The sequence below is a fragment of the Gallus gallus genome, chromosome 1, assembly GCF_016699485.2.
Source record: "Gallus gallus isolate bGalGal1 chromosome 1, bGalGal1.mat.broiler.GRCg7b, whole genome shotgun sequence".
In the NCBI taxonomy this organism is placed as follows: Eukaryota; Metazoa; Chordata; class Aves; order Galliformes; family Phasianidae; genus Gallus; species Gallus gallus.
Window position 1 is genome coordinate 64474907 of NC_052532.1, and position 20280 is coordinate 64495186.

A 20280-nucleotide genomic window follows, 5' to 3' on the forward strand; every position below is an offset into this window, starting at 1 on the left:
GTGTATATGAGTGTGTAAATATATATTGTGTGTGTATGTACATATAAAAATATGCTGAGAGTGAATCCATACAAGGACTGCTGGTTGTACGTTTGTTTACAATGCAACCAAATTCTGAATTGAAAACCAAAATGAAAAACAGTTGTCAGTTTCCGTTGTCAGTCAGTCATTTTACACATACCAGTCACCAGTGGGATTTTATTGTATTTCACTGTGGTTCGTTGTACTGTAACATCCAGTAAAATTCCAGAGTAAAAGTTTAAGTTCTTATGACCCCACTGTGTAGATGTGCCCTTTAGATTTTCAGAAACCATAGGTTTTCTGGAAGCACTTCAAGGTGCCCATTCATGTGACTGGCAATGTAAGACATGTAAATCACCTTGTTCTGGTTTTTTGTTTTTTGTTTGTTTGTTTTTGAAGAGAATTAAAAAAAAAAAAAGATTCAGTTGTCCAAAAGGTACTGATCTATTTGGCACTTTTTAATTAAGATAGCTGAATAGCCTTGAGAATGTAGTAGAGACTTCAGCCACCTTGCAGACCTTCAGAGGCAGTACCACTGCTGAAATAATATTGAAATAAACTTTGTATCACTTCAGGTTTTTTTAGCATAAATGTTGGCCTGCAACTAAGAAAAATACACGAGCAAAGGATATGGAAGTTAGGGACATGAGGTGAGCGAGGGGGAACCTCTTGTTTGTATCGCAGTCAGTCCGCCTGCCAGCTATTTATTGAATGATTAAAATCTGGGTAGTGAAGGCTATCAGATTGTCTTCTAAATGAAAGATTTTACTACTGCTGACACTTGTTCATGTGCCAGATGGAGAGCTGTGACAATTTTAGACTGAAGGTTGTGTCTAAAATCCTCGTCAGCATTCTGCAGCAAGTCTTGACCCATTTTAGACAGTATTCTACGGGCTGATAATGTGAAGTGGAAAATGACTTTTTTTTTAGATACTTTTTTTTTTTTAATAGGGTATAGGAAGGAATGGAGCTATGTTTCACAATCATGATCTAAATTTCCATTTCAAAATGAGAAAAGAAACTGCACACCAGTATTCATTTAAATTAATTGGCTATAATATCTGCATTGAGTCTGAGATTCTAATAGAAAAATAACAAAGGCATTCTTAGATCTTTCTATATGTACATAGAACAAGTTCAGAAACCACATGCTAATCTAAAAAGTTTCAGATCGCCTGCAAGTTGCTTATTCATTTTTTGTTATTTTTTTTTTCATTTTTTAAATCTTCAGCTGGCTTGTGTCAAGAGAATACAAGAAAGAAGTTGGCTAAATCTTGGCTGAATGAGCTGGGAATTGTCTCTATGTTTTCCAAGCATTGAAATTTAAAGTGGGTGTTAGGTACAGTCCTGTGAATTTTGGCAGCTTTTAGCCATGTAGGTGTTAGATCATCACAATTCTGTAATGAATAGGTATTTGGTGGGAATTTCCATCTCTAAAAGTTTAGAAAATTATTACATACAAGAGCTTTACATTACCTGAAAGAGAACCAAGAGTAAAAAATTCCTTTTTGTAGGTCAGAAGCTCTTCATACATCAGTTAATAAAAAACAAACTGGAAGAGAAAAGGAAGGGGAGAAAGGGGGGGGGAAGCATGGTGCTGTTTCTCAAAATAGCATCTAAATTTTAATTTTTTCCACGTATTTTCAGAGAAGTGCCATAGAAGTAGTTGAAACATCTTTCACTTTATTTATATACATGTATCGATATTTTTAAGAGGATTTGGAATAGTAGTTTATGCTCCAGAGAACATCAACAATTGAAATGTTTTTAGTTTTCAATCTAATGCACATTTCTGTACTGTGGTAGTGAGAGAATGACTTAGTGTTTAAACATCTCAGTGGCTTCAAGAAAACTAGAATTGCATTTTGTTCATGAAACTGATCTGAATTTCATGAAAACATGCCATATAGCAATTCACTTTATTTCTAAGCCCATCACAAATTTGTGTTTTTCCAAAGCATTGGGATCAGGGAGGAGTGGAGAGCTGATTTTGGCATATGATTTGGACAAGGCTTGAAAATAAATTATGTTTTGTGTGTATATTCATACCTTCATCAAGAGAGGTTTCCATGTTCTCCTATTTATATGGAAATTACTAATGTAGTCGTTATTTCAGTATTTAAATATTATTCACCAAGCTCCCTTTGCTCTTGTGCCATTATTTATAGTAGTGTGCAGATATTTTTTCCAGGGAATTACACAGGCACTGTAACATAACCATGCTGGTTCAGGATCCCTCATTTGCATGGAAGTTAACATATGGGCACTTTATTAGAGAGTTTTTAATCAGAGAAAACCCGGTGTTTGATGACGAATCCAGTAACTTGTGGAATGACCCTCAAGCTTAACTTTTAATAGAACAATATTTGCTTTGTAGTCTTTAGAGCTCTCTTTTCTTGGCCAAATTTAATGTGACCCATGATTAAATTAACAAAGAAACAAAATGGCTGTATTGCACTCCTTAAAATACTGCCATGGCTTTCTGACAACCTCAGCTACATGAAGATGTATTCAGTGTATCATGATGAAGGATTTTGAGAGGAAAAAAGTGCTTCTAGACCAAAAGAATGTGAAAAAGTTTTCAGAATTGTCATTAAAATTAGGTTAGATATTAGGAGGAAGTTTTTCACCCAGAGGGTGGTGACGCACTGGAACAGGTTGCCCAAGGAGGCTGTGGATGCCCCATCCCTGGAGGCATTCAAGGCCAGGCTGGATGTGGCTCTGGGCAGCCTGGTCTGGTGGTTGGTGACCCTGCACGTAGCAGGGGGGTTGGAACTCGATGATCATTGTAGTCCTTTTCAACCCAGGCCATTCTAAGATTCTGTGATTAAAACAAGACTTTGTATCTTAACTGGGAATCTAGAATAGATTATTTTATTTTGTTTTTCAGTTTTTTTGAGATACACTATGAACCTTTTTTTTTTCCTGCTAGAAAATCTAGCCTAAAACAGCAAGTTTATCATGTAGCAGGAAAGATGAAAAAGACGCTACTTAAACAGTGGCGTTTTCTGTTGTAATGCTGTTCTATCCTACACTGCCCAGTACATTTGTTTTCTGTGCAAGCAAACAAAAGGCATGTATCTTTTAGAAGCTTTCAGGTGAAGACTCTCAAAATAAGTATGTGAGGGCTGCTTTTGGAAGTACCTCAAAGAGCTGTTGTTATCTTTCTGGTGAAGTCTGGCTCCTGCTCAGCAGATGACAGCAGTGCCAGTGTTCAAGAGGGATTTGCCCAGAGGGAAAGAAGAGGCGGTGTGAATTGCAGAAAATAGTCATGAGTGGTGGAATTTTGCTAGATCCTTAAAATTATGTCCTAAAATGCATCTCATGGAAACATCTGTAAGCTGGTCATCGATCAAAAGGAAAAGGAAAGCCAGCTACCAGATGGCTTACCTGAGCCCTATGGAGTTTTCCATTACTAAGACCTTCATTGACTTCATAGATTTCGGCCAAGTTGGATTTTTAACTCCTCTAACTATGAGAATACCTCAGTGTTGTTCCATTACAGCACTATTATCTTGCACTTTCTGTTGTATTTAATTGCTTTAATGTTGGGGAGTATTCTGTGTCATAGTATTATAAATTGGAAATGGAAACAAGGATTTACTTAGCCAAGGTCACGTAGAAAGTCTTACGAAACAGAAAGCAAAGCTGGAGGGCATATAACCCTGATGTAATTAGCCTGATGTTGTGATCCCTGAGCTACTGTCAGTGAAATATCACAGGTACTGAAAGGCATGTCAGTGCAAAGCTGCACCTGGCCCAATGGGAAGAAAAGCCAAATAGCTGTAGGGAAACTGCAGGCTGCACTGTTTGTGAGACTTTAGCTACTGGTTTTGTGTTATACCATCTGGAAATGCCAGATCACTTGCAGCTGGTTCTGGTATCTTAACACAACGCTCACAGTAACATGGTATTATGTTTAAGGTTCTTGTCAGTATGGGATTCTGATCATGAAGGTATCCTTCTCATTTTGTTCTGTGGTGATTCTCTTTTGCAGCATATATTCAGATTGATAGCTTGGTCCATTGGGTGTTATCTTTAATTTCATTAACATTTCTTAGTGTTTAAATCAAGTAAATATTGTTAAGGTTTTTGTTGTTGGCTCTATTTATATTCAACTGAGATATTACATATTTTAATTGGTTAACACTAGAGCTATTCAGTTTCTTCATTTTTCTCCGACAGTGACACAGCTATTAGAGTAGCAGTGTGTCATCTTCTGACAGCTGTGTTGATGTTGAGGTATTCTGTCTGCGCTCCCCTTCATCGTTTGCAAATAAAAATTACTGAAAAGTTTTGCACCTATGTAAAGCTGGGAAAAATTTAGAGAACATTATGAAAGAGTAGCAACGCAGAAATTAAGAAATACAGGCTAATAAATGAGGGAGTCACTGCAGTGTGCATATAGGCGTGTGCATCTGTGTTTATACATGTAAAGTATAGCCAGTACTTATCATTATCCACCATCTTGATGTAGCCTTTGTAACATTTAGATTCTCTCCTTTCTGGTCTAGAAAGCACATTGGCTTTCCAAACTGACTTTCTCACCCAATATCTATTTAAAAGGTTGAATGAAAATGGTAGAGCCTTTTCCTTCAAAGATATTAGGAAAAGAATATTTTTCATAGGTTTAAAATGCTTCCAGTTAGTACTCTGCAAAGCTTTGATATCTCTGTGTCATTAAGAAGAAACTTACAGTATAGAAGATTGAGCCCTTTTTCAGAGAAAACTATTTCAGTCTATCTGCAAACATAGTAATGAAATTCAGACACCTATCAGATCTTGCAAATCATTAACTTAGTGGTTTTACGCTACTTAATTTTCCTGTCCATTTCAGCTCATCCTCTCATTTTCTCACCTTCCCTTTATGGGAGAGGGGAACAGGATAATGAGTAAATCTAACTCCCCTCCACTGGATGTTACCTCCTTTCCTTCTCAGGAGGTCTGATAAATATACCTAGTTTCATTTCTGGATGGGATGGTGGTTTTCAGCTTGCATGAATTGGTGAGCACTGCTGCTTTTATTTCAAGTTTAAACAATGGCTTTAGCTTTGTAACCTTGCAGCTCCTTTCCAGCACTATCACTGGTGTGATAAAAGATGCTGACCCTTGTGTAAACCTTCCCTCTCTGCCTTCAGTCCGGCTCCTGGCAATGCTCACATCAACACTGATGTGATTGCCCCGTACAGGTTTCATTCATTTCACTAAGAGAACATACTCTACATAGTTTCTCTTTAGCAGTTCATTGTTTTGTTTTGCCAAAGGGCTGCCAAAGCAGAGCATCCACAGTGTTGCTTATTATTAACTGCCAACTTAGAGGAACTGCTCAGTTAGCAAACAGAACTTGACACTTTTCACCAAGCTTTTTGGTAATACTAAAATATGCCTGCCAGAAGCTTTGGAATGGTAGTGTTAATGTTACTGAGGGCTGATGTTGTGTTCCTCTCTTATGTTGCTGAATTTTGTGGTGACATTGGCATTACTGCGCACTGGAACAGGTTGCCCAAGGAGGTTGTGGATGCCCCATCCCTGGAGGCATTGAAGGCCAGGCTGGATGTGGCTCTGGGCAGCCTGGTCTGGTGGTTGGTGACCCTGCACATAGCAGGGGGGTTGAAACTACGTGATCATTGTGGTCCTTTTCAATCCAGGCCATTCTGTGATTCTATGATAGTACACACCTCACAACAATCATGCTTTTCAATGACTTTTATCTTTGTCATATTGAATTCAGATTTTAAAGGCTGTGTCATCAGAAGTCACTTCTCATAAGTGTTTGTAAAAATTTGAGGTAGTTGTTAGACAAGGCTAAACTGCCTATTAGATGCCACTGTTTGAAATGATGTCATTTTGCGGTCAAACTGGGTTAAAGAAAGCTGCTACTGGCATAAATGTTTACTGTATATAAGGTATTCATACAAAATCAGACTAAATTTCAGAGTGCCTTTTTAAAATTGTCATTTGTGGTGTCTCTGTGGCAGCTGCTCTCTGTGTGTAGTCATTTGGGAGATTTTTCTTAAACAGAAGATTGCTTCAAAGGCTTGTATGATAAGGGTAGTTCTCTAAAAGGTGGCCTCTTTCACTTATCATGACCTGAGAAAATGCTTGTCTAATTTGGATCAGTTTAAAATCTGCTCATTATCAGTTGTTCCTATAAATCGTATTTATCAGTTTCTAGAACTTTTTTTTCTGTGGCATTAATTCAAGTTTGAGGTGAGCGTTTATTTAGACTTCTCTGTCTTATTTTTTGTAGATCAAAATCTTTTTTTTTTTCTTGTAAATACCAGAACTTTGGAGTTCAAAGAACCTTCAAGAAGTCCTGGTTTTGTTTTGTTTTGTTTTGTTTGACAGTGCAGAGAGCAGAAAATTCTCACAAGTGGTGTAAGATTGAGGCCTTAGTGCTGATCTGTGGACCGTTCATGTTTTACACATAAGAATCTGTTTTACAGTGAATAAAAGTTCTAGATAATCAGAATTCTTGATTGCATTCCAAAGTTGAAGCATGGTTTAGAAAAGGAAGAAATTAGCCCGGATGTCACTGATATGAGGAGTAGATTGTGGCTGATATAAGCTTTAGCAGAATCCTGAGCTTCCCTGGAACTTTCTGTTTTAGCTGTGCCTAACGTAAGTGACTACATTGCTTGATTATTATTTTTTTAATTATTATCACATCACTGTTGCTTTAACAATTGGCTCTCATCCTGGTCCTCCAGGAGTGAACCTAAAAGTACTTTGCCCTTACCTTAAAAGCATTGGAAAGAAGGAAGCAATTTCATCTGCATTGTTGTTTTCTTTTTTTAATTGCTCAGAATTGAAAGCTGTGTACTTGTATGTTACTACAACCATCTCCCTCTAGATAGACTAGTAACTCTAAATGCTGGTACTCTTTATTCCCAAAAGCTTATTTAAGGTTCTCTGTCAGTGTTTGTGTGTCAACATAATTGAGAAAAGGCATCCCACAGGATTTTGGGATCTTGCCTTCCCTGCTACATTTGCTGAAATATTAATGTTCATGCTGCATACAGATCCTCCTGCATATCTTTAACCTGTCGGATGTTTAGGGCAGAGCTAGACATGCCACTTGCAAGCCCAGACTGGGCTTTGCTGTTGGAAATACTTGTTCTGTCTGTTCTGCCAACAGTCAAAATTCCTACTTCAAAATTCATTTATTTTGTTGTTCATGGTGTATAGAACTTGAATAAACCAAACAGGTTAAGGTTTAAATGCTAGAGCAACACATCAGTGCCTTCAGTCATAGATATACAGCAGGTTAGTAATATAGCAGAAGCAGCAGAAGCCAGCCAGGTCTTAGAGCCGTACTTGCTAGCTGGGCTTGATTGCAACTCTGACCAGTGATATTTTTTGCACGGCACTGTTCTACCTCTTCTTTTTAGTTTTGGTGAGTGTAAGCTCCCTCAAAGGCCCTCTCCCTAGCTGTTTTGTTGTTGTTTTTTTAAATTGAGCATTCTTTTACAAATTATTTTCTGAATTGTGTTTGAAACAGCTATGAATTCTTATTGTAGGGATGTAACCATTAAAAATCAACCAAACAAACAATATCAATTCGGCAGCGTTTTATTCTGAGAATGCTGTAATCTAAGCAATATTTTTCTGCTTATTTGACACACATGTAGTGACAAAAACAAGTACTGCACTTTATTAAAGCCCAGCATTTAAATAGAGACCATGTTGCTATGATCAACCAGACATTTGGAGCCTCTTATTCAGCTGAGCTTAACTGTCATCTAAAAATAATTAGTAGTTCTCATGCACGTTGTCTACACTTGATTAGTATTCACCCAATGTAATTTACGTTGTCTGTTACTCAGAAATTGTAAAAGTTGTCTTCCTTAAGAAATTCTTTCAGTAAATAGGAGGGACTTCTGTTTTATTTTAAGGGGGCATCGTGACCATCCCTCCTTTTTGAAAGAATTTTGTGGTCTGATGAACATGAGCAGCTTGTAGTTTACAAGGAAATGGATGCCTCACTGCTGCTTAGGCGAGTTACGTATGCAAGTCCCTGGAACCAGACAGCATGCATTTGGGGTGCTCATTGAGCTTGCAGGTGTCCTTGTGAGGCTGGTTTTTATCAGCAATTAAAGGTCTTGGGGTTTGGTGGATAAATCTGATGACTGGAAAAAGGCAATCATTGTAGTTCTTTTCAAAGGAGAAGCAAGAAGAGAATCTAGGGAACTAAAGGCCAATCAACTTCAACTCCGATCCTGGAAATACTACACAAATTCTCATAGAAGCTATTTCTAGTTTTCTGAAGAACTGAAAAGTAAACAGAAACAGCTAGCATGCATTTGTCAAGGACAACTCATGCTTGAACAACCTGACTGCTTTCTCAGATGACCTGCTCTTCAAGTGACGGGAAACCAGTGAATTTCATTCACCTTTGGATGTAGGCTCATATGGCGCTATACATAGCCAAATGAGGGAGTATGGATTAGACAAATGGATGATGAGTTGGATGAAAAACTAACTATATCTCTGGGCTTAAGGAGTAGCAAACAGTGGTTTGGAGTTATAAACAGGTGACTGTTACAGGAATTGTTCATCAGGGTCGATATTGGGACTTAAATTGTGCACCCTCGGTGAGCTCCTGGATAACACCAGCATTGGGAAGAGGGTTCAGTGTGCCAGAGGGCAGTATGGCCACAGAGAGACCTCAGCAAACTGGAGGGAGGGAGCAATTGGGAACATGCTGGAGTTCGGCGTAGGCAAATGTACAGGAAGAGGAGCAGCATCCCAGAAAATGGCCTGGGGTCCTCATGGTAAGCAGGCTATGAGTCAGTATTATACCGTTGTGATGAAGGATAATCACATGTTGATAATAATCACCGCTCTGGCTAAAGCAGCTCAAGTCATCACTTTTGAGGATGTCTCTGAAATAGTGTCCAGTCTTGGTCCCATCATGAGTGCAGCAGAGGCAAAGCTGGTTTCGGGACCAGCACATATGATGCGCTAGAAGAAGCTAGCTAAATGTTTATTTAGCCTGAAGAAGAGAAAGCAGGGACACAATTCTTGTCCTGCTCTACCTAAAGGAGCAGAAGCGAACACAGAAAGGACAAGTGGCAGTGATCATGAATTACAATGAAATACATTCTAAACAGTTAAAACACACTGTTGTTAAGCACAGAGAGGCTATGGAATCATCAGTCATACTTTTGAAACTCAGCTGGACATGGGCTTCTGCAGCCTGGTTTATTTGAATTTAGTTCTAAGCATGAAATTGAAGTTGGGATCTTGTCCAACTTCTTGGTGATTTTTTTTTTTTAATCTTATTCATATGGAATATATTTTTCACTTAAGGATTTTATATAATATAGCCCTTGTCTTACGGGCAGTCTCAGGGTAGCTCATTACATTCATCAGAAGTACATTCCCTAAATCCTGTGGAAAATACAGGTAAAGTTGCCATGACATCATTTGTACGTATGTGTCCAGAGCAACTTTACTTTTCTCCTGCTCTGTGAACCTGTTTATGTTATTTTGTCTTTGTATTGGTCTGACAGCAGAATAAAATATTTTTTCTCTTTACTTGAATGTGTCAAGATGGTTTACTGCAACTGTCTAGAACTGCAGAAAACTGGAAAACAGTAGAAAGCTGTTATAATTCAATACGAAATTTTTTATCAAATTCAAAACTAGCACGTACTTGATGCTAAGGCACTGTTTATCAGTAGGACTAACCTAGTAGTTCTCTCTTTCAGCTGCCATGGACCTGCTTGTCTTCATTTCCAAACATCATGTGCTAATACTTAATTAAATCTCACTCTGAAATCAAGGCTGGGGGCTGTTCATGAATCTTAGATTCTTCTGGAAATAGCACAGTTCTTACAAAGAAAGGCATTAATGTCTTGGAACTAACAAGGGATTAATTGCTTCTATGAAGTTTATCATATTCTAGCAAAAAGGAGGAAGAGATTGCCAAGTTAATTTCAAGCAGTGGATCAGGTTTTTTTAAAGGAAACATCCAAGTGAGAGAGGGAAGCATAGTCTGTAATACTGACCACTTAACATGTGGCTGATGGTCAGTGGATTTCTGGAGTGTTAATTTTGTCTTCAAATCTCATATTCTGTACCTTTCTGGAAATACTTAGGGTTTTGAAGTAGTGAATTCCATGTGACAGGGGAAATTGTTTCAGAATAAGTCACTTGCTTTAAAGGTAAGCACTTGCAGATTTTGAAGCTAACCTCTCTGTCATATAATAGTTATATGATATCATTAATGAGAACAACTGAGTTGTAAAACTTTTTATTTCCAACTTATATTTCTTGGGCAAGTTGTATCTATTTGCTCTGACTTCAGGCATTATTTAATTTTCCTAGTGTTTGTTTGTACAGCTTTGAATCCTCTTTATATAGCATAGTCTTGTCTCACCTTACGGCACTAGGTCAGATGAGCCATATTCCTGTAATCTTCTCTCTGGAGTGTATACTCATACTGGTAAGCTTTTTTTTTGGTTCCAGTTTAAAGCAATAGATATAATTAATTGTCATAGATGCATTCCTTTATCATACTTTGATTCATCTGTCTTTCAGCCTTTCTTGTGTGGATCCATTAGAAAAGGGGAAAAAGAAAAGTTAGTGGAAGTACAGACTTTTGCACATTATATCACAGAAGTAAACACAAGTCACAGGAATACAGAGATGTTGGGTTAGAAACAGCTGCAAGCACACTGGATGCTGTTCTCAGTAATTGTCTCCTCTTGTCTGTTTTGCAGTATACTTTGTCAGTTCAGGATGTCACCTTACATTTCCGCTCCTGAATTTTGCTCCACTCTAATTGCTCCTTGGTTTTGGTTATTCATTTCCTTGCACATCCATTCCTCATATTTGATCAAATATCACTCAGTATGTCTGATGATGCTCCTGGCTTTGTCACCAGCAGACTTGATGTGCCTTTTTAAATTTACTAATGAAAATGCTAATTTTAAGTTAGTTCACTGAGCATGACTGCATTCGGACAGTAATCTTTTGTGCATCGGTCGGTTCCTGGTTTTGCACTTGGCTTCCACTCTTCACCAGCTTCATCCCTGCCTTGGTGGCAGCCTGCTTACATGCGTTATTTCCCTTGGTTCTGCTGTCTTCCTGCTCCCCTGATTGATACTGTTCACAGTGAAAAAATGGAGTAGAATGTCAGTCAGTTTTTGGATTCCATCTTGGCTAACTCTTCTTTGAACCCCTTTCTAATTGCATACCAGCTACTTTTTATTTTATTTTTTATTTTTTTCCTGTATGAGGGGTGCTTTTATTGTCTGATTCAAGTTAAAACTTCTCCATTTCAGAGGCCTGCGTTTTCTTTTTGGTCTGTTCTTCTATGCTTTCCTTAGAACTCCTCACCTTACTCATATTGCATTATTTTGTTTTGTTTTTAATTGGCCATTTGTCTTGCTGAATTTAGAATCTTTTGTTATAGAGGGTTCACGTCTTCATAGGTCACAGATAATTATACTTATTACAATGTCAAATAACTTCAGGCCTCTTTTGTGCTGAGATGCCTGTGCTGCCCACAGTCTGGCTGGCTGAAGGCAGTACTTAGCTGCACAACAGCCCTGTTGACTCCTAGACAAACCTAAATTAGATATTGCTATTTCAGGGCTGCTTAAAATCTAAGGGCTGCCATATTTAAAAATGCGTGACATTAATTTGAAGCTATTCAGGAAGATAATCTTTGTTAATTTTTATTTTAGTGTGAGGGATCTCTGTCCTTATCCTTGTCTACCTCTGCTTCAGTTGATCTTATCCTTTCCATGATGTTCCTCACAGCACATATGGCATCACAGTCTCAGTAGTTTGGGAACATCCATTCTGGTATCAAAGTTTCTGACCCTAGCATACAAGATTACTTTCTGCTGATCTTTCAGCAGGTTTCCTAGCCTTCATTTCCCAGTGGAATTAGGCTTTCTGAGGATCATGGGACTCCCTTGTGCTCCATTTGAGTGGGGCGAGGCCTACAGTGCAAGCGGAAAAGATGGCGGAGCAGGAGCTGGGGCACGAGGAGGTCGGGAGAGTGAGACACGTGGCCTTGCTGAGAGCTACAAAGCAGACTTGGAATGTTCTTAGCTATCTTAGCTGGAGCCCTGCAGAGGGTTGTGCCATGTTGTGGTGTCTTGTGCCAGTCTTCCCCCCAGATCATTCCTCTGGTTTATGAATATCACTGGAACAAATAAAGGCTTTGCGAGTGGAAGGTAAATTAGAAGAATGTGTTTATATAATGCTGCCAACATCTGTTCTTTTTCACTTCCTCTCTCTGTAACATTCTGTATAACTCACGACACGCTCTTAAAAAATCTTCACTGTTAGCTCCTGTTGAAATTTAATCCTGATGTTAAATATGTTTTGTCTTCCATCATTTCGAAGCAGAGATTTTATTGGCAGAAGGGAGTTGATAACTTGGAGCTGCAGCAACACATCAGAAGTATGTGACATCACCGCAGTATCAGCTTTCTCTGGAGGCTAGCAGTCCTGACAGCTGAGTTGCTTTTTCTCTGGGTCAGGGTTGTGCAGTGCTCATTGGGGAGCAGCCTTAGAGAGGAAAGGGCTGTACCTCACGTCTTGGTGTGTATTTTGTTGTCTGTGTGTCAGGCTTTTGGAAAGGAATGAATTTCCCTGGAGACTGGTGAGTAATTCTTATTTTTCGACATACATTTTAACTGTTTTTTAGACATAAAGCATTTCCTTCTTCTTTGGGGGAAAAAAAAAAAGTTGAAATCCAGCATTTAATAATTCACATCATAGGCAAAATGGTATAGCATTTTTAGCATTCAAAGTTAAGATTTTAAATGCAAGCCTAATAGTAATTGACTGCTCATTGATTTATTACTTTCTGTGTGTAACTTCCAAGATTTTTATTCCACTATGCTCATCTATTGGATCATGTTTAAGAGATTGAATGTAGCAGGAATTTAAGGTTTCTTAAACAGCATGCAACACTAAGTGGAAGAACAATCAAAACAGACGCTTTAAGTTACCTTATTTTAGCTTATAGCTTATAAGGCAATGATAATAGTTGACCATCTTACAGATGTTATTTTGGGGATTGTGTATGTGTGTATGGAGGACAACAAGTGGAAAAACAGATGCGCTTCCAGTGAATGTATGTGTCTGTATGTATATTGTCTGCCAGGGTGAATGTTTATTTCTGTATGAATGTCATACACTGAGCTGCAAAACCTGTCAGCCTATGAATTTAGAGGAGGGGGGGAAAACCAAACCACCAAAAAAACCAAACAAACAAACAGAAAAAAAACCCCACAGAACCACGGAACTGTGTTCGTTTGCAGCTTAAGTTTTAAATAACTGAAATACACTCTGGTTCCTACTTCTTGGTAACTGTTTTAGCATTGCCCAAGAAATACAAAATAAATGTCTTTTCTTCTCCCTGGCACTTCAAAGTCTTGTTATAAAAGTGCTACAGTATTACCTTTAGAATTCTTGGCAGACTCCAATTTTGAAAGGGGTTTTCTTTTAATATGTTAAAGCTAGAAAATGACAGCACCTCTGTCTACACAAAAGTATTTTAAAAAGGAAAGCTCGGATTTTGCTGTGTCACTTTGGTTTCGGTGGATGAATACGTGCAAAAAAAAAAAAATGTTTTATTCATCTGTTTGGAGATTTTGGGAGTAGTGAAACTCATCTTGGTAAAAGTTAGATATTGATTTCTAGCGGGAAATCATTTCCAGATTGGATTTAGATCATCTCAATCAGAGCCTTAGGTAGCTCCACGGATGTATATGTTAGCTATCAGAAGCATGTGCTCAGGATAATTTCTTTAATGCATCAACTGAGACAATTTATGTGATACTATAGTGTGATAATATAATATTTCAAGTACAGAATTAATATATTTATGATTTATGTTAATAAACAGCCAAATAACATTAAAGTTTCTTTGTAGCTGTTTGGATAGATGGTTGGTTCCCATCGCAGGACTTAAAGCAATGAGTAGTGGGAAATGGTTTTTGGAGTATATTGTCACAAATATACCTTTGTTACAAACTTCAAAATAATTGCAATGTTTATTTTAATGATGTGTTTATTGTACCTACTTAGGTTTTTTTTTAAGCTGAGTGAATTTTTATTACCAACTTTATAGCTTTTTGTTTAGTGTAATTTGGGCTTAGTTGAAATAAGTTTTTATGGACAGTTATGTTGGAGTTTCTGACTTTTAAAAAATGTTTTAAGTACGCTGTGTTTTTTTGATTCTTGTAAAGTCTATTGTATGTTCTATAATAAAAAAAGGAAAAGGGTAAAGATGTTGTACCAAAAATTAGTTTGTAGGTTTCTGGATTAGGAGCCATGTGAATAAATGACATGCATGACTATTTTCCCATTCTATTAGCTAGAATTTAAGATTGAATATAAACTTCTAATTTTCTGCTTTTCCTTACCAAAAGCATGTAGCTGTACTTTTAAACGATTAAGGATAAATTGCTTGAATTCTTTCCAGGGGGAAGGAAAAAGGGAGTGGAAGAAAGAGGCATTTCTTAAATATAGGTCTAAAGATACTTATTACATTAGTTAGTTTTATCACGTTATAGTTAATACAAAACTCCGTGGTTTCATTGGTTAACTGAATAGTGCCACAGTTAGACTGAGTTACTGTGGTGATCTCTGGAATTTTCCAATTACTTCTTCCCACCTATAGGAGTAACAGTTTTGCTCACAACTTTCTTATTCTCTTGAAGAATTAGTTTTGTTGTTATTTGTTAAAGGAGAGAATAAACTTTAAATATGAGCAAGTTTATCTTGCTAAAATGTGTGGCTACCTGATATATGTTAAAAGAGGAATACGTTTATGTGTTTTATGGCATGCATTACTTCTCAAGTGATGGAAAGACGCTTCTGGCTTTGCTTCCGAATTGAGCTGTTTCTATCTGTCTTTGTTGGCTTTTGTTGTTGGTTTGTTTTTTAGTTTTAGTGTTTTGTGGGTGTGTGGTTTGGCTTCTTTGTGTGTGTGGAGGCAATTAAATATGTTTCTTGTACTATTGAAACAGCTATTTTATCTAAATAATAGGATCTCTAAAAGAGCAGGAGCTGTGAACGTTGTGTGATCTGTTTTTTCCTTACCTGGGTTAAGAAACAAATTCCATTCAGGAAAAAAGTGAAAGCTATCATACTGTCAAAAATTTATGAGAACTTTTTAGTTTACTGCTCATGTGAGCAGTAAAGTAGTTTAGAGCAGTGCTCATTGAACATATTCGTTACCTCAAAATACCTTCTGCCTAATGAGAAGTATGAACAGCATTCATGGCAAACATTACTACTTGTTTGCACTTGTTCTTGGCAAAGTTGATGATTTTATTTCGTAGCCTTAATGTCTTGATTTTCCTCATATGTTGATCTTCAGGCATTCTTTTTCTGTACTGTAATGTTCTTTCTTTTTCTTTTCTTTTCTTTTTTTTTTTTTTGCAAAGTACTGAAGACACTCATTTTATGAAGATCATATGTGCTTATGTAAAATACATAAAGGGATCTGACATTTAACTTAGCATTGAATCATTAAAAACTTCGTTATGTGGCAGTACTGATCATTGACATGGTTGGAACTGTCCAATTGAAGGAGAAAATAACTTTTATCTAAAGTAGATCTACCAACGTACACTTTGGATTGTGCATTTCCTGCTCTTTTAAAATGCATAAAGTAGATTAGATTTTCTAGTTGGGATATTTTCACTTCAGTTGTACCCACTGTCATGGCTAATATTCCATTTATAGTAGAAAGTTTGGTGGTGGTCCAGGAAATACAAGGTTTAAACTCATCTTGAAGGTTTGATACTGTTGACTCTTACCATTAACCTTTTGTAAAGTAGCATCTTTGTATTATAAGATAATAGAAACAAAGCCATATTGAATGGTTTGACAAAAGTTCCTTTCTTATGAATTTTTAAATTATTTTTTTGTTACTAATGTTTTACAAGTCCTGTTTCCATCCTGGAACCTACCAAGATTTGTTTATAAGAAAGTTGGGAACACAACTGTCTTAAATACTCAAGCAGCTCTTTAAGTTGCCCATATGGTTTTGAAGAAATGAAATGAAAGCACTCCATTTCACATGCTACAGTTCTAACACAAATTACACTTCAATTGATAGTACTGAAAGAAATCACTTTTTCATTTCCATTGCTTATACAGGGCTATTTGGATAGTAGGCATCCGGGTACATGTAGCCCTCAGGGCTTGCTGAGGGGAAAGGAATATGAAGAGAGATGACCACGGCAAGCTTTTTTACTGACTCTTGCTAGCCTGACAGCATTTTCAAACTCCTTTCCCTGGGTTGGCAGGGAACATGAGCAAATTGGGTGCTATCACACACTGCAGACAGCAGATATCTGGAAACTTCCCAGCTAAAGTCAATAGTACAGCCAAACTCTCTACATTTATCCTCTCTTGGAAGAGTTAGTCAAGTCTTGTTTGGTTTCCATTATTATGACTTACTCATGCCCATTTTTCCACACAAAACAAGAAATTGCTGTTAAATTGTCTTCTCACACTCTTCACCTCTTCCACTGTTAAAAATCTTGACCTTTGCTTTATGAGACTCAAATGGAATAGGAGAATAATAATACTCATAAATAGTAGCTGCTCTCTTTTAATATTGGTGTCATTTTGTGATCTCTTATTTTACTGAATGGTCATTTCTAAACATGATACAGAAGGATTGTTGAATCACAGCCTGACCCTCTGATTGACCACCTGAGGCGAGCACTGAGTCAGCTGCAGGGGCACAGGTGAACGCAATTTCACCTGAGTGACCGGAAGGGGTGGAGCCAGGCTCCCCCCCTTCTAGACCCCATTTAAGGGCTGACTCTCAAGGAGGAAATATCTCCAGCTGGAGATTCTTCCTCTTGGAGCCCTTCTGTGAGCCCAGGACATGGGTAAGATCTTTATTTCATTTCTCCTTTGTAATGCGATAATCTCTCTGGTCCAATACTTGTATACCTGTCTGCCATACAGCTAGCATTTGAAGGATTTTTTTTATTATTATTATTTTTCTGTCCACTGTTAAGTTGTAACAGTAATGCACATACAGCTCTAGACAGAAGCCTTTTTTAGTTATTCATCATGTAGATCAGAACAGACACACACAACAAAATGATAAGGAGTTTGAGCTGTTCTGTAGTATCTTTCTGAGATCTGCTCTGTGCCTGAGTCTTTGTTGGACTCAGCAGGAATCTGAATTTAAAACAAACAAACTAGTGAACAGTGCTCTTCTCTGCTGTCTAAGAGGTCTTTTCAGTTCAACATTTAGGCTTTCTTCTTTAAATGATAGTGTTGTGTGACTGTAAGCTCAAAGGCTATAAATACATTTTAAGCAGAAACAGAAACCATTTGATATCAAGGACAGAAGGCAGTGCCCTACAGAGGCTGGATTTCCATAAAGAGTGCTAGGACTTTTTATGCTAGATGAAAAGCAGTCTGAAACAATTTTATGTCAGAAGGCACATAATATGCAGAAATGTGTTGAGTAGCTGGAGAACTGTAAAAACTCTACATAGGATGAATTATAGATCTGAAATATCTCTGAAGTTGCTGATTCTGGAAACGTTCTATAAAGTGAGAGATACTGTAAAAACATTATTCTTTACAAACGCTGTTTTACAGTCTTGAAGCGTAGCCTAAAATCTGCTTTTCTGATAGAAATCTATGTGTAATCTGGAAAGAAAAAAATTGTGGCAAAGTGTTTTCACTTCTGGTTTTCTCATGAAAAATCACCGCCTTACAAATCTCTTCCTTATGTTCATGTTTTCTGGTGGTAAAAGGAGAAATGAGTAATACTCCATATGGTAAATTGCAGTTAATTTATCTTCTCGAGTATGATATACATAGCCCTTTAAAATTCATTCTAAAGCCAGCTTCAGCATAGAAAAAAATAAAACAAGTTGGTAACTTAATAGACAATTAAAAGTGTTCTCACCAGTATGGAGGGTGATACTGGGCTTTGTCAAATTGAATTCCTTTATTTTGCTGTTGAGTGTAATCTATGTCAGCCACTGTCCATTTGTCCCCGACATCTGTTGCACCACGTTGAAACAAACTGTTTTGTCTCGTTAGGTAAAGAGTTCCTTCTTGGAAGGAGAGTCTTCGCTGCAATGTTTTACACTGTAATTGTTACAGCCTTAGAGCCATAGTAGATGAATTGCTCTAATGTTGAAACATCACTTTTGCCAGCTTGATGCTTAGTATATAGCTAAACTAATGCATATGTTAGCTGTTGTCAGAAGCACAGTTGCATCTCCCTTGCTGCACCCTGTGCTGGGTGCCCACTGGGAAGTTAGCTGTGTGAAAAAAGGTTCATTTTCAGTGGTGTGAAGTGGATCACAGTGTGACTTTTTGAGCACTGATGATAGCACGAGAGCTACAGGTGTAGTAGGCTTGTCATTTTGGAGCAGCCATTTCCTCAGCGCAGTTGTTAGAATGTAGCCCCAAGCCTTGGCTCTAGTTGAAGATGTGAGGCCTGCACAGAGCATATCTGAGCAGATGACGGCTGTCCCTGTTGGCCAGGCATGCGCAGTTCCAATGTAGCAGCTATGTGCCTGCATTATTGTGACCCTGAGTCTGAGTTTGATAGCCTGTGCTGCTTCTATCCCACTTTGCATGTCTTGGGCTCTGTTTTGTCGTCTGATATAAAAATACTTCTGTGTTAGAACTGCCCTGTGTTATACACGGGTTGCTCCAAAAGTAATGCCTCCTATTACTACTTCTCTGAAAGGGTGGTCAGGCACTGGAATGGGCTGCCCAGGCAGGTGATGGAGTCACCGACCCTGGTGGTGTTCAGAGAGCATTTGGATGTTGTGTTGAGGGACATGGTTTAGCAAGAACCATTGGTGATGAGCAAATGGTTGGACTGGATCATCCTGTGGGCCTTTTCCAACCTTAGTGATTCTATGATTCTATTTATTTTCATGTAAGCTACAACATCTACAAAGTACCCAATACAACTGTTTGCTGGAGCAAATTCTCAGCTACAAAGCTCTGTTTTTCAACGTAGTCACCACCATTAGCTATGCATTTTCCTCGCTGATGAACAGGAGCCTGCATGCTATGCTTGTAAAACTGCACTAGCGGAAATGACCCACAGTTCCTCATCTGCTCTATGGTGGGTGTAGTAGAACAGTCCTGCCAAAATTGGCAATGTGCTCCAATGTGACAAACTTGCATACAGCGTTCTTTCTGTTCCTGTGTGAGCATTCATGGATCTTGCCTGGTGCAAACTCTGTGATATTCCAACATTGCCACGATCATTTTCAGTGCACTAAAACTAATATCCATCTCTACAAACAGTTCCCTGGTTGCATTCTGCCAATTTGTGCAGTTGAGCTAATGGAGGTGCTCTTCATTTTGTGGTGTAACAACTGTACATAACCATCTGGAATGTGGCTTGTCTTTCACATTCCTGCTGCTACTACTGAAACACACCATCCACTGCCTTACTGTGCTCACACGTGCTGTTTGGTCTCCAGAAACATTCAGCAAACATCAGTGAATGTCAGTGGGTGCCATTTTCTGCACAGAGGAATTCAATGACACAGCTTTGCTTCATATACATTTCCATGTCACTGTTATTTTGTCACAGTGCCCCTCTGCTGACGTTGGTAACACAACAACGAAATGTATTAGAATATTGGTGGGAAGGTTCATCCTCTACCGCAGTCCAACTACATCCTCCTCTGCCGTTCTGGGCCAACATAACAAAATAGGAAGCATTACTTTTGCAGCAGTCCTCATATTAATTTCCATGGTCTGTGACAGCTGTGTACTCTTCACATCAGAAAGTTTTAGCTCTTGGGATTATGACTTGAGAAGTCATCACTGATGCTATTCAGCGTTATATTACTCAGTATGTGAGAGCACAGCTTACCAGAGCTGGCCAAAGATGGCTTGTGTATAGACTTTGAACAGCATGCCACAATTCAAGAAGCTTAGAGTCCCTCATCAGCTTGAATTAAACCATCTGTGAAGAAAAATGGCTTCCAGCTTCTAGTTCCTGATGAAGTATGAACTTGATGTAAGAAAGTAATGGCAGGGTCATCAGTGGCATCATATCTGTTCAAAAGGAAACATCCTACTGTTTTTTCTATTGCTGCAGTTAACCAACAATTACAATAGAAATACCTCAGTATGTCATTCCTTGAAGGACTGTGTTTCTGGGTCACTGGTAGTTATTAATAAAAAGTATGTTATTTCAATTGTATGGTGAGATAAAGACATAATTGTGAAGGTCTAGATTTAAAATTAAGATACTGAATTGTA

At 38.1% G+C, this 20280-nt stretch overlaps 1 protein-coding gene across 26 annotated transcripts in view; it reads left to right on the plus strand.

Moving 5' to 3' along the window:
• Window positions 1-20280, plus strand: part of PLEKHA5 (pleckstrin homology domain containing A5) — a 170768-nt gene that overhangs the window by 65725 nt on the left and 84763 nt on the right. Inside the window, exon 1 of one of the 26 annotated variants that reach the window (XM_040655849.2) lies at window positions 12540-12646. The exons of the other annotated variants lie outside the window; for them this stretch is intronic. Coding sequence (XP_040511783.1) covers window positions 12627-12646 — 20 coding nt within the window. The 5' untranslated portion in view covers window positions 12540-12626. Of the gene's footprint in view, window positions 1-12539; window positions 12647-20280 lie in introns of those variants that run through there. 26 annotated transcript variants of the gene reach the window in all.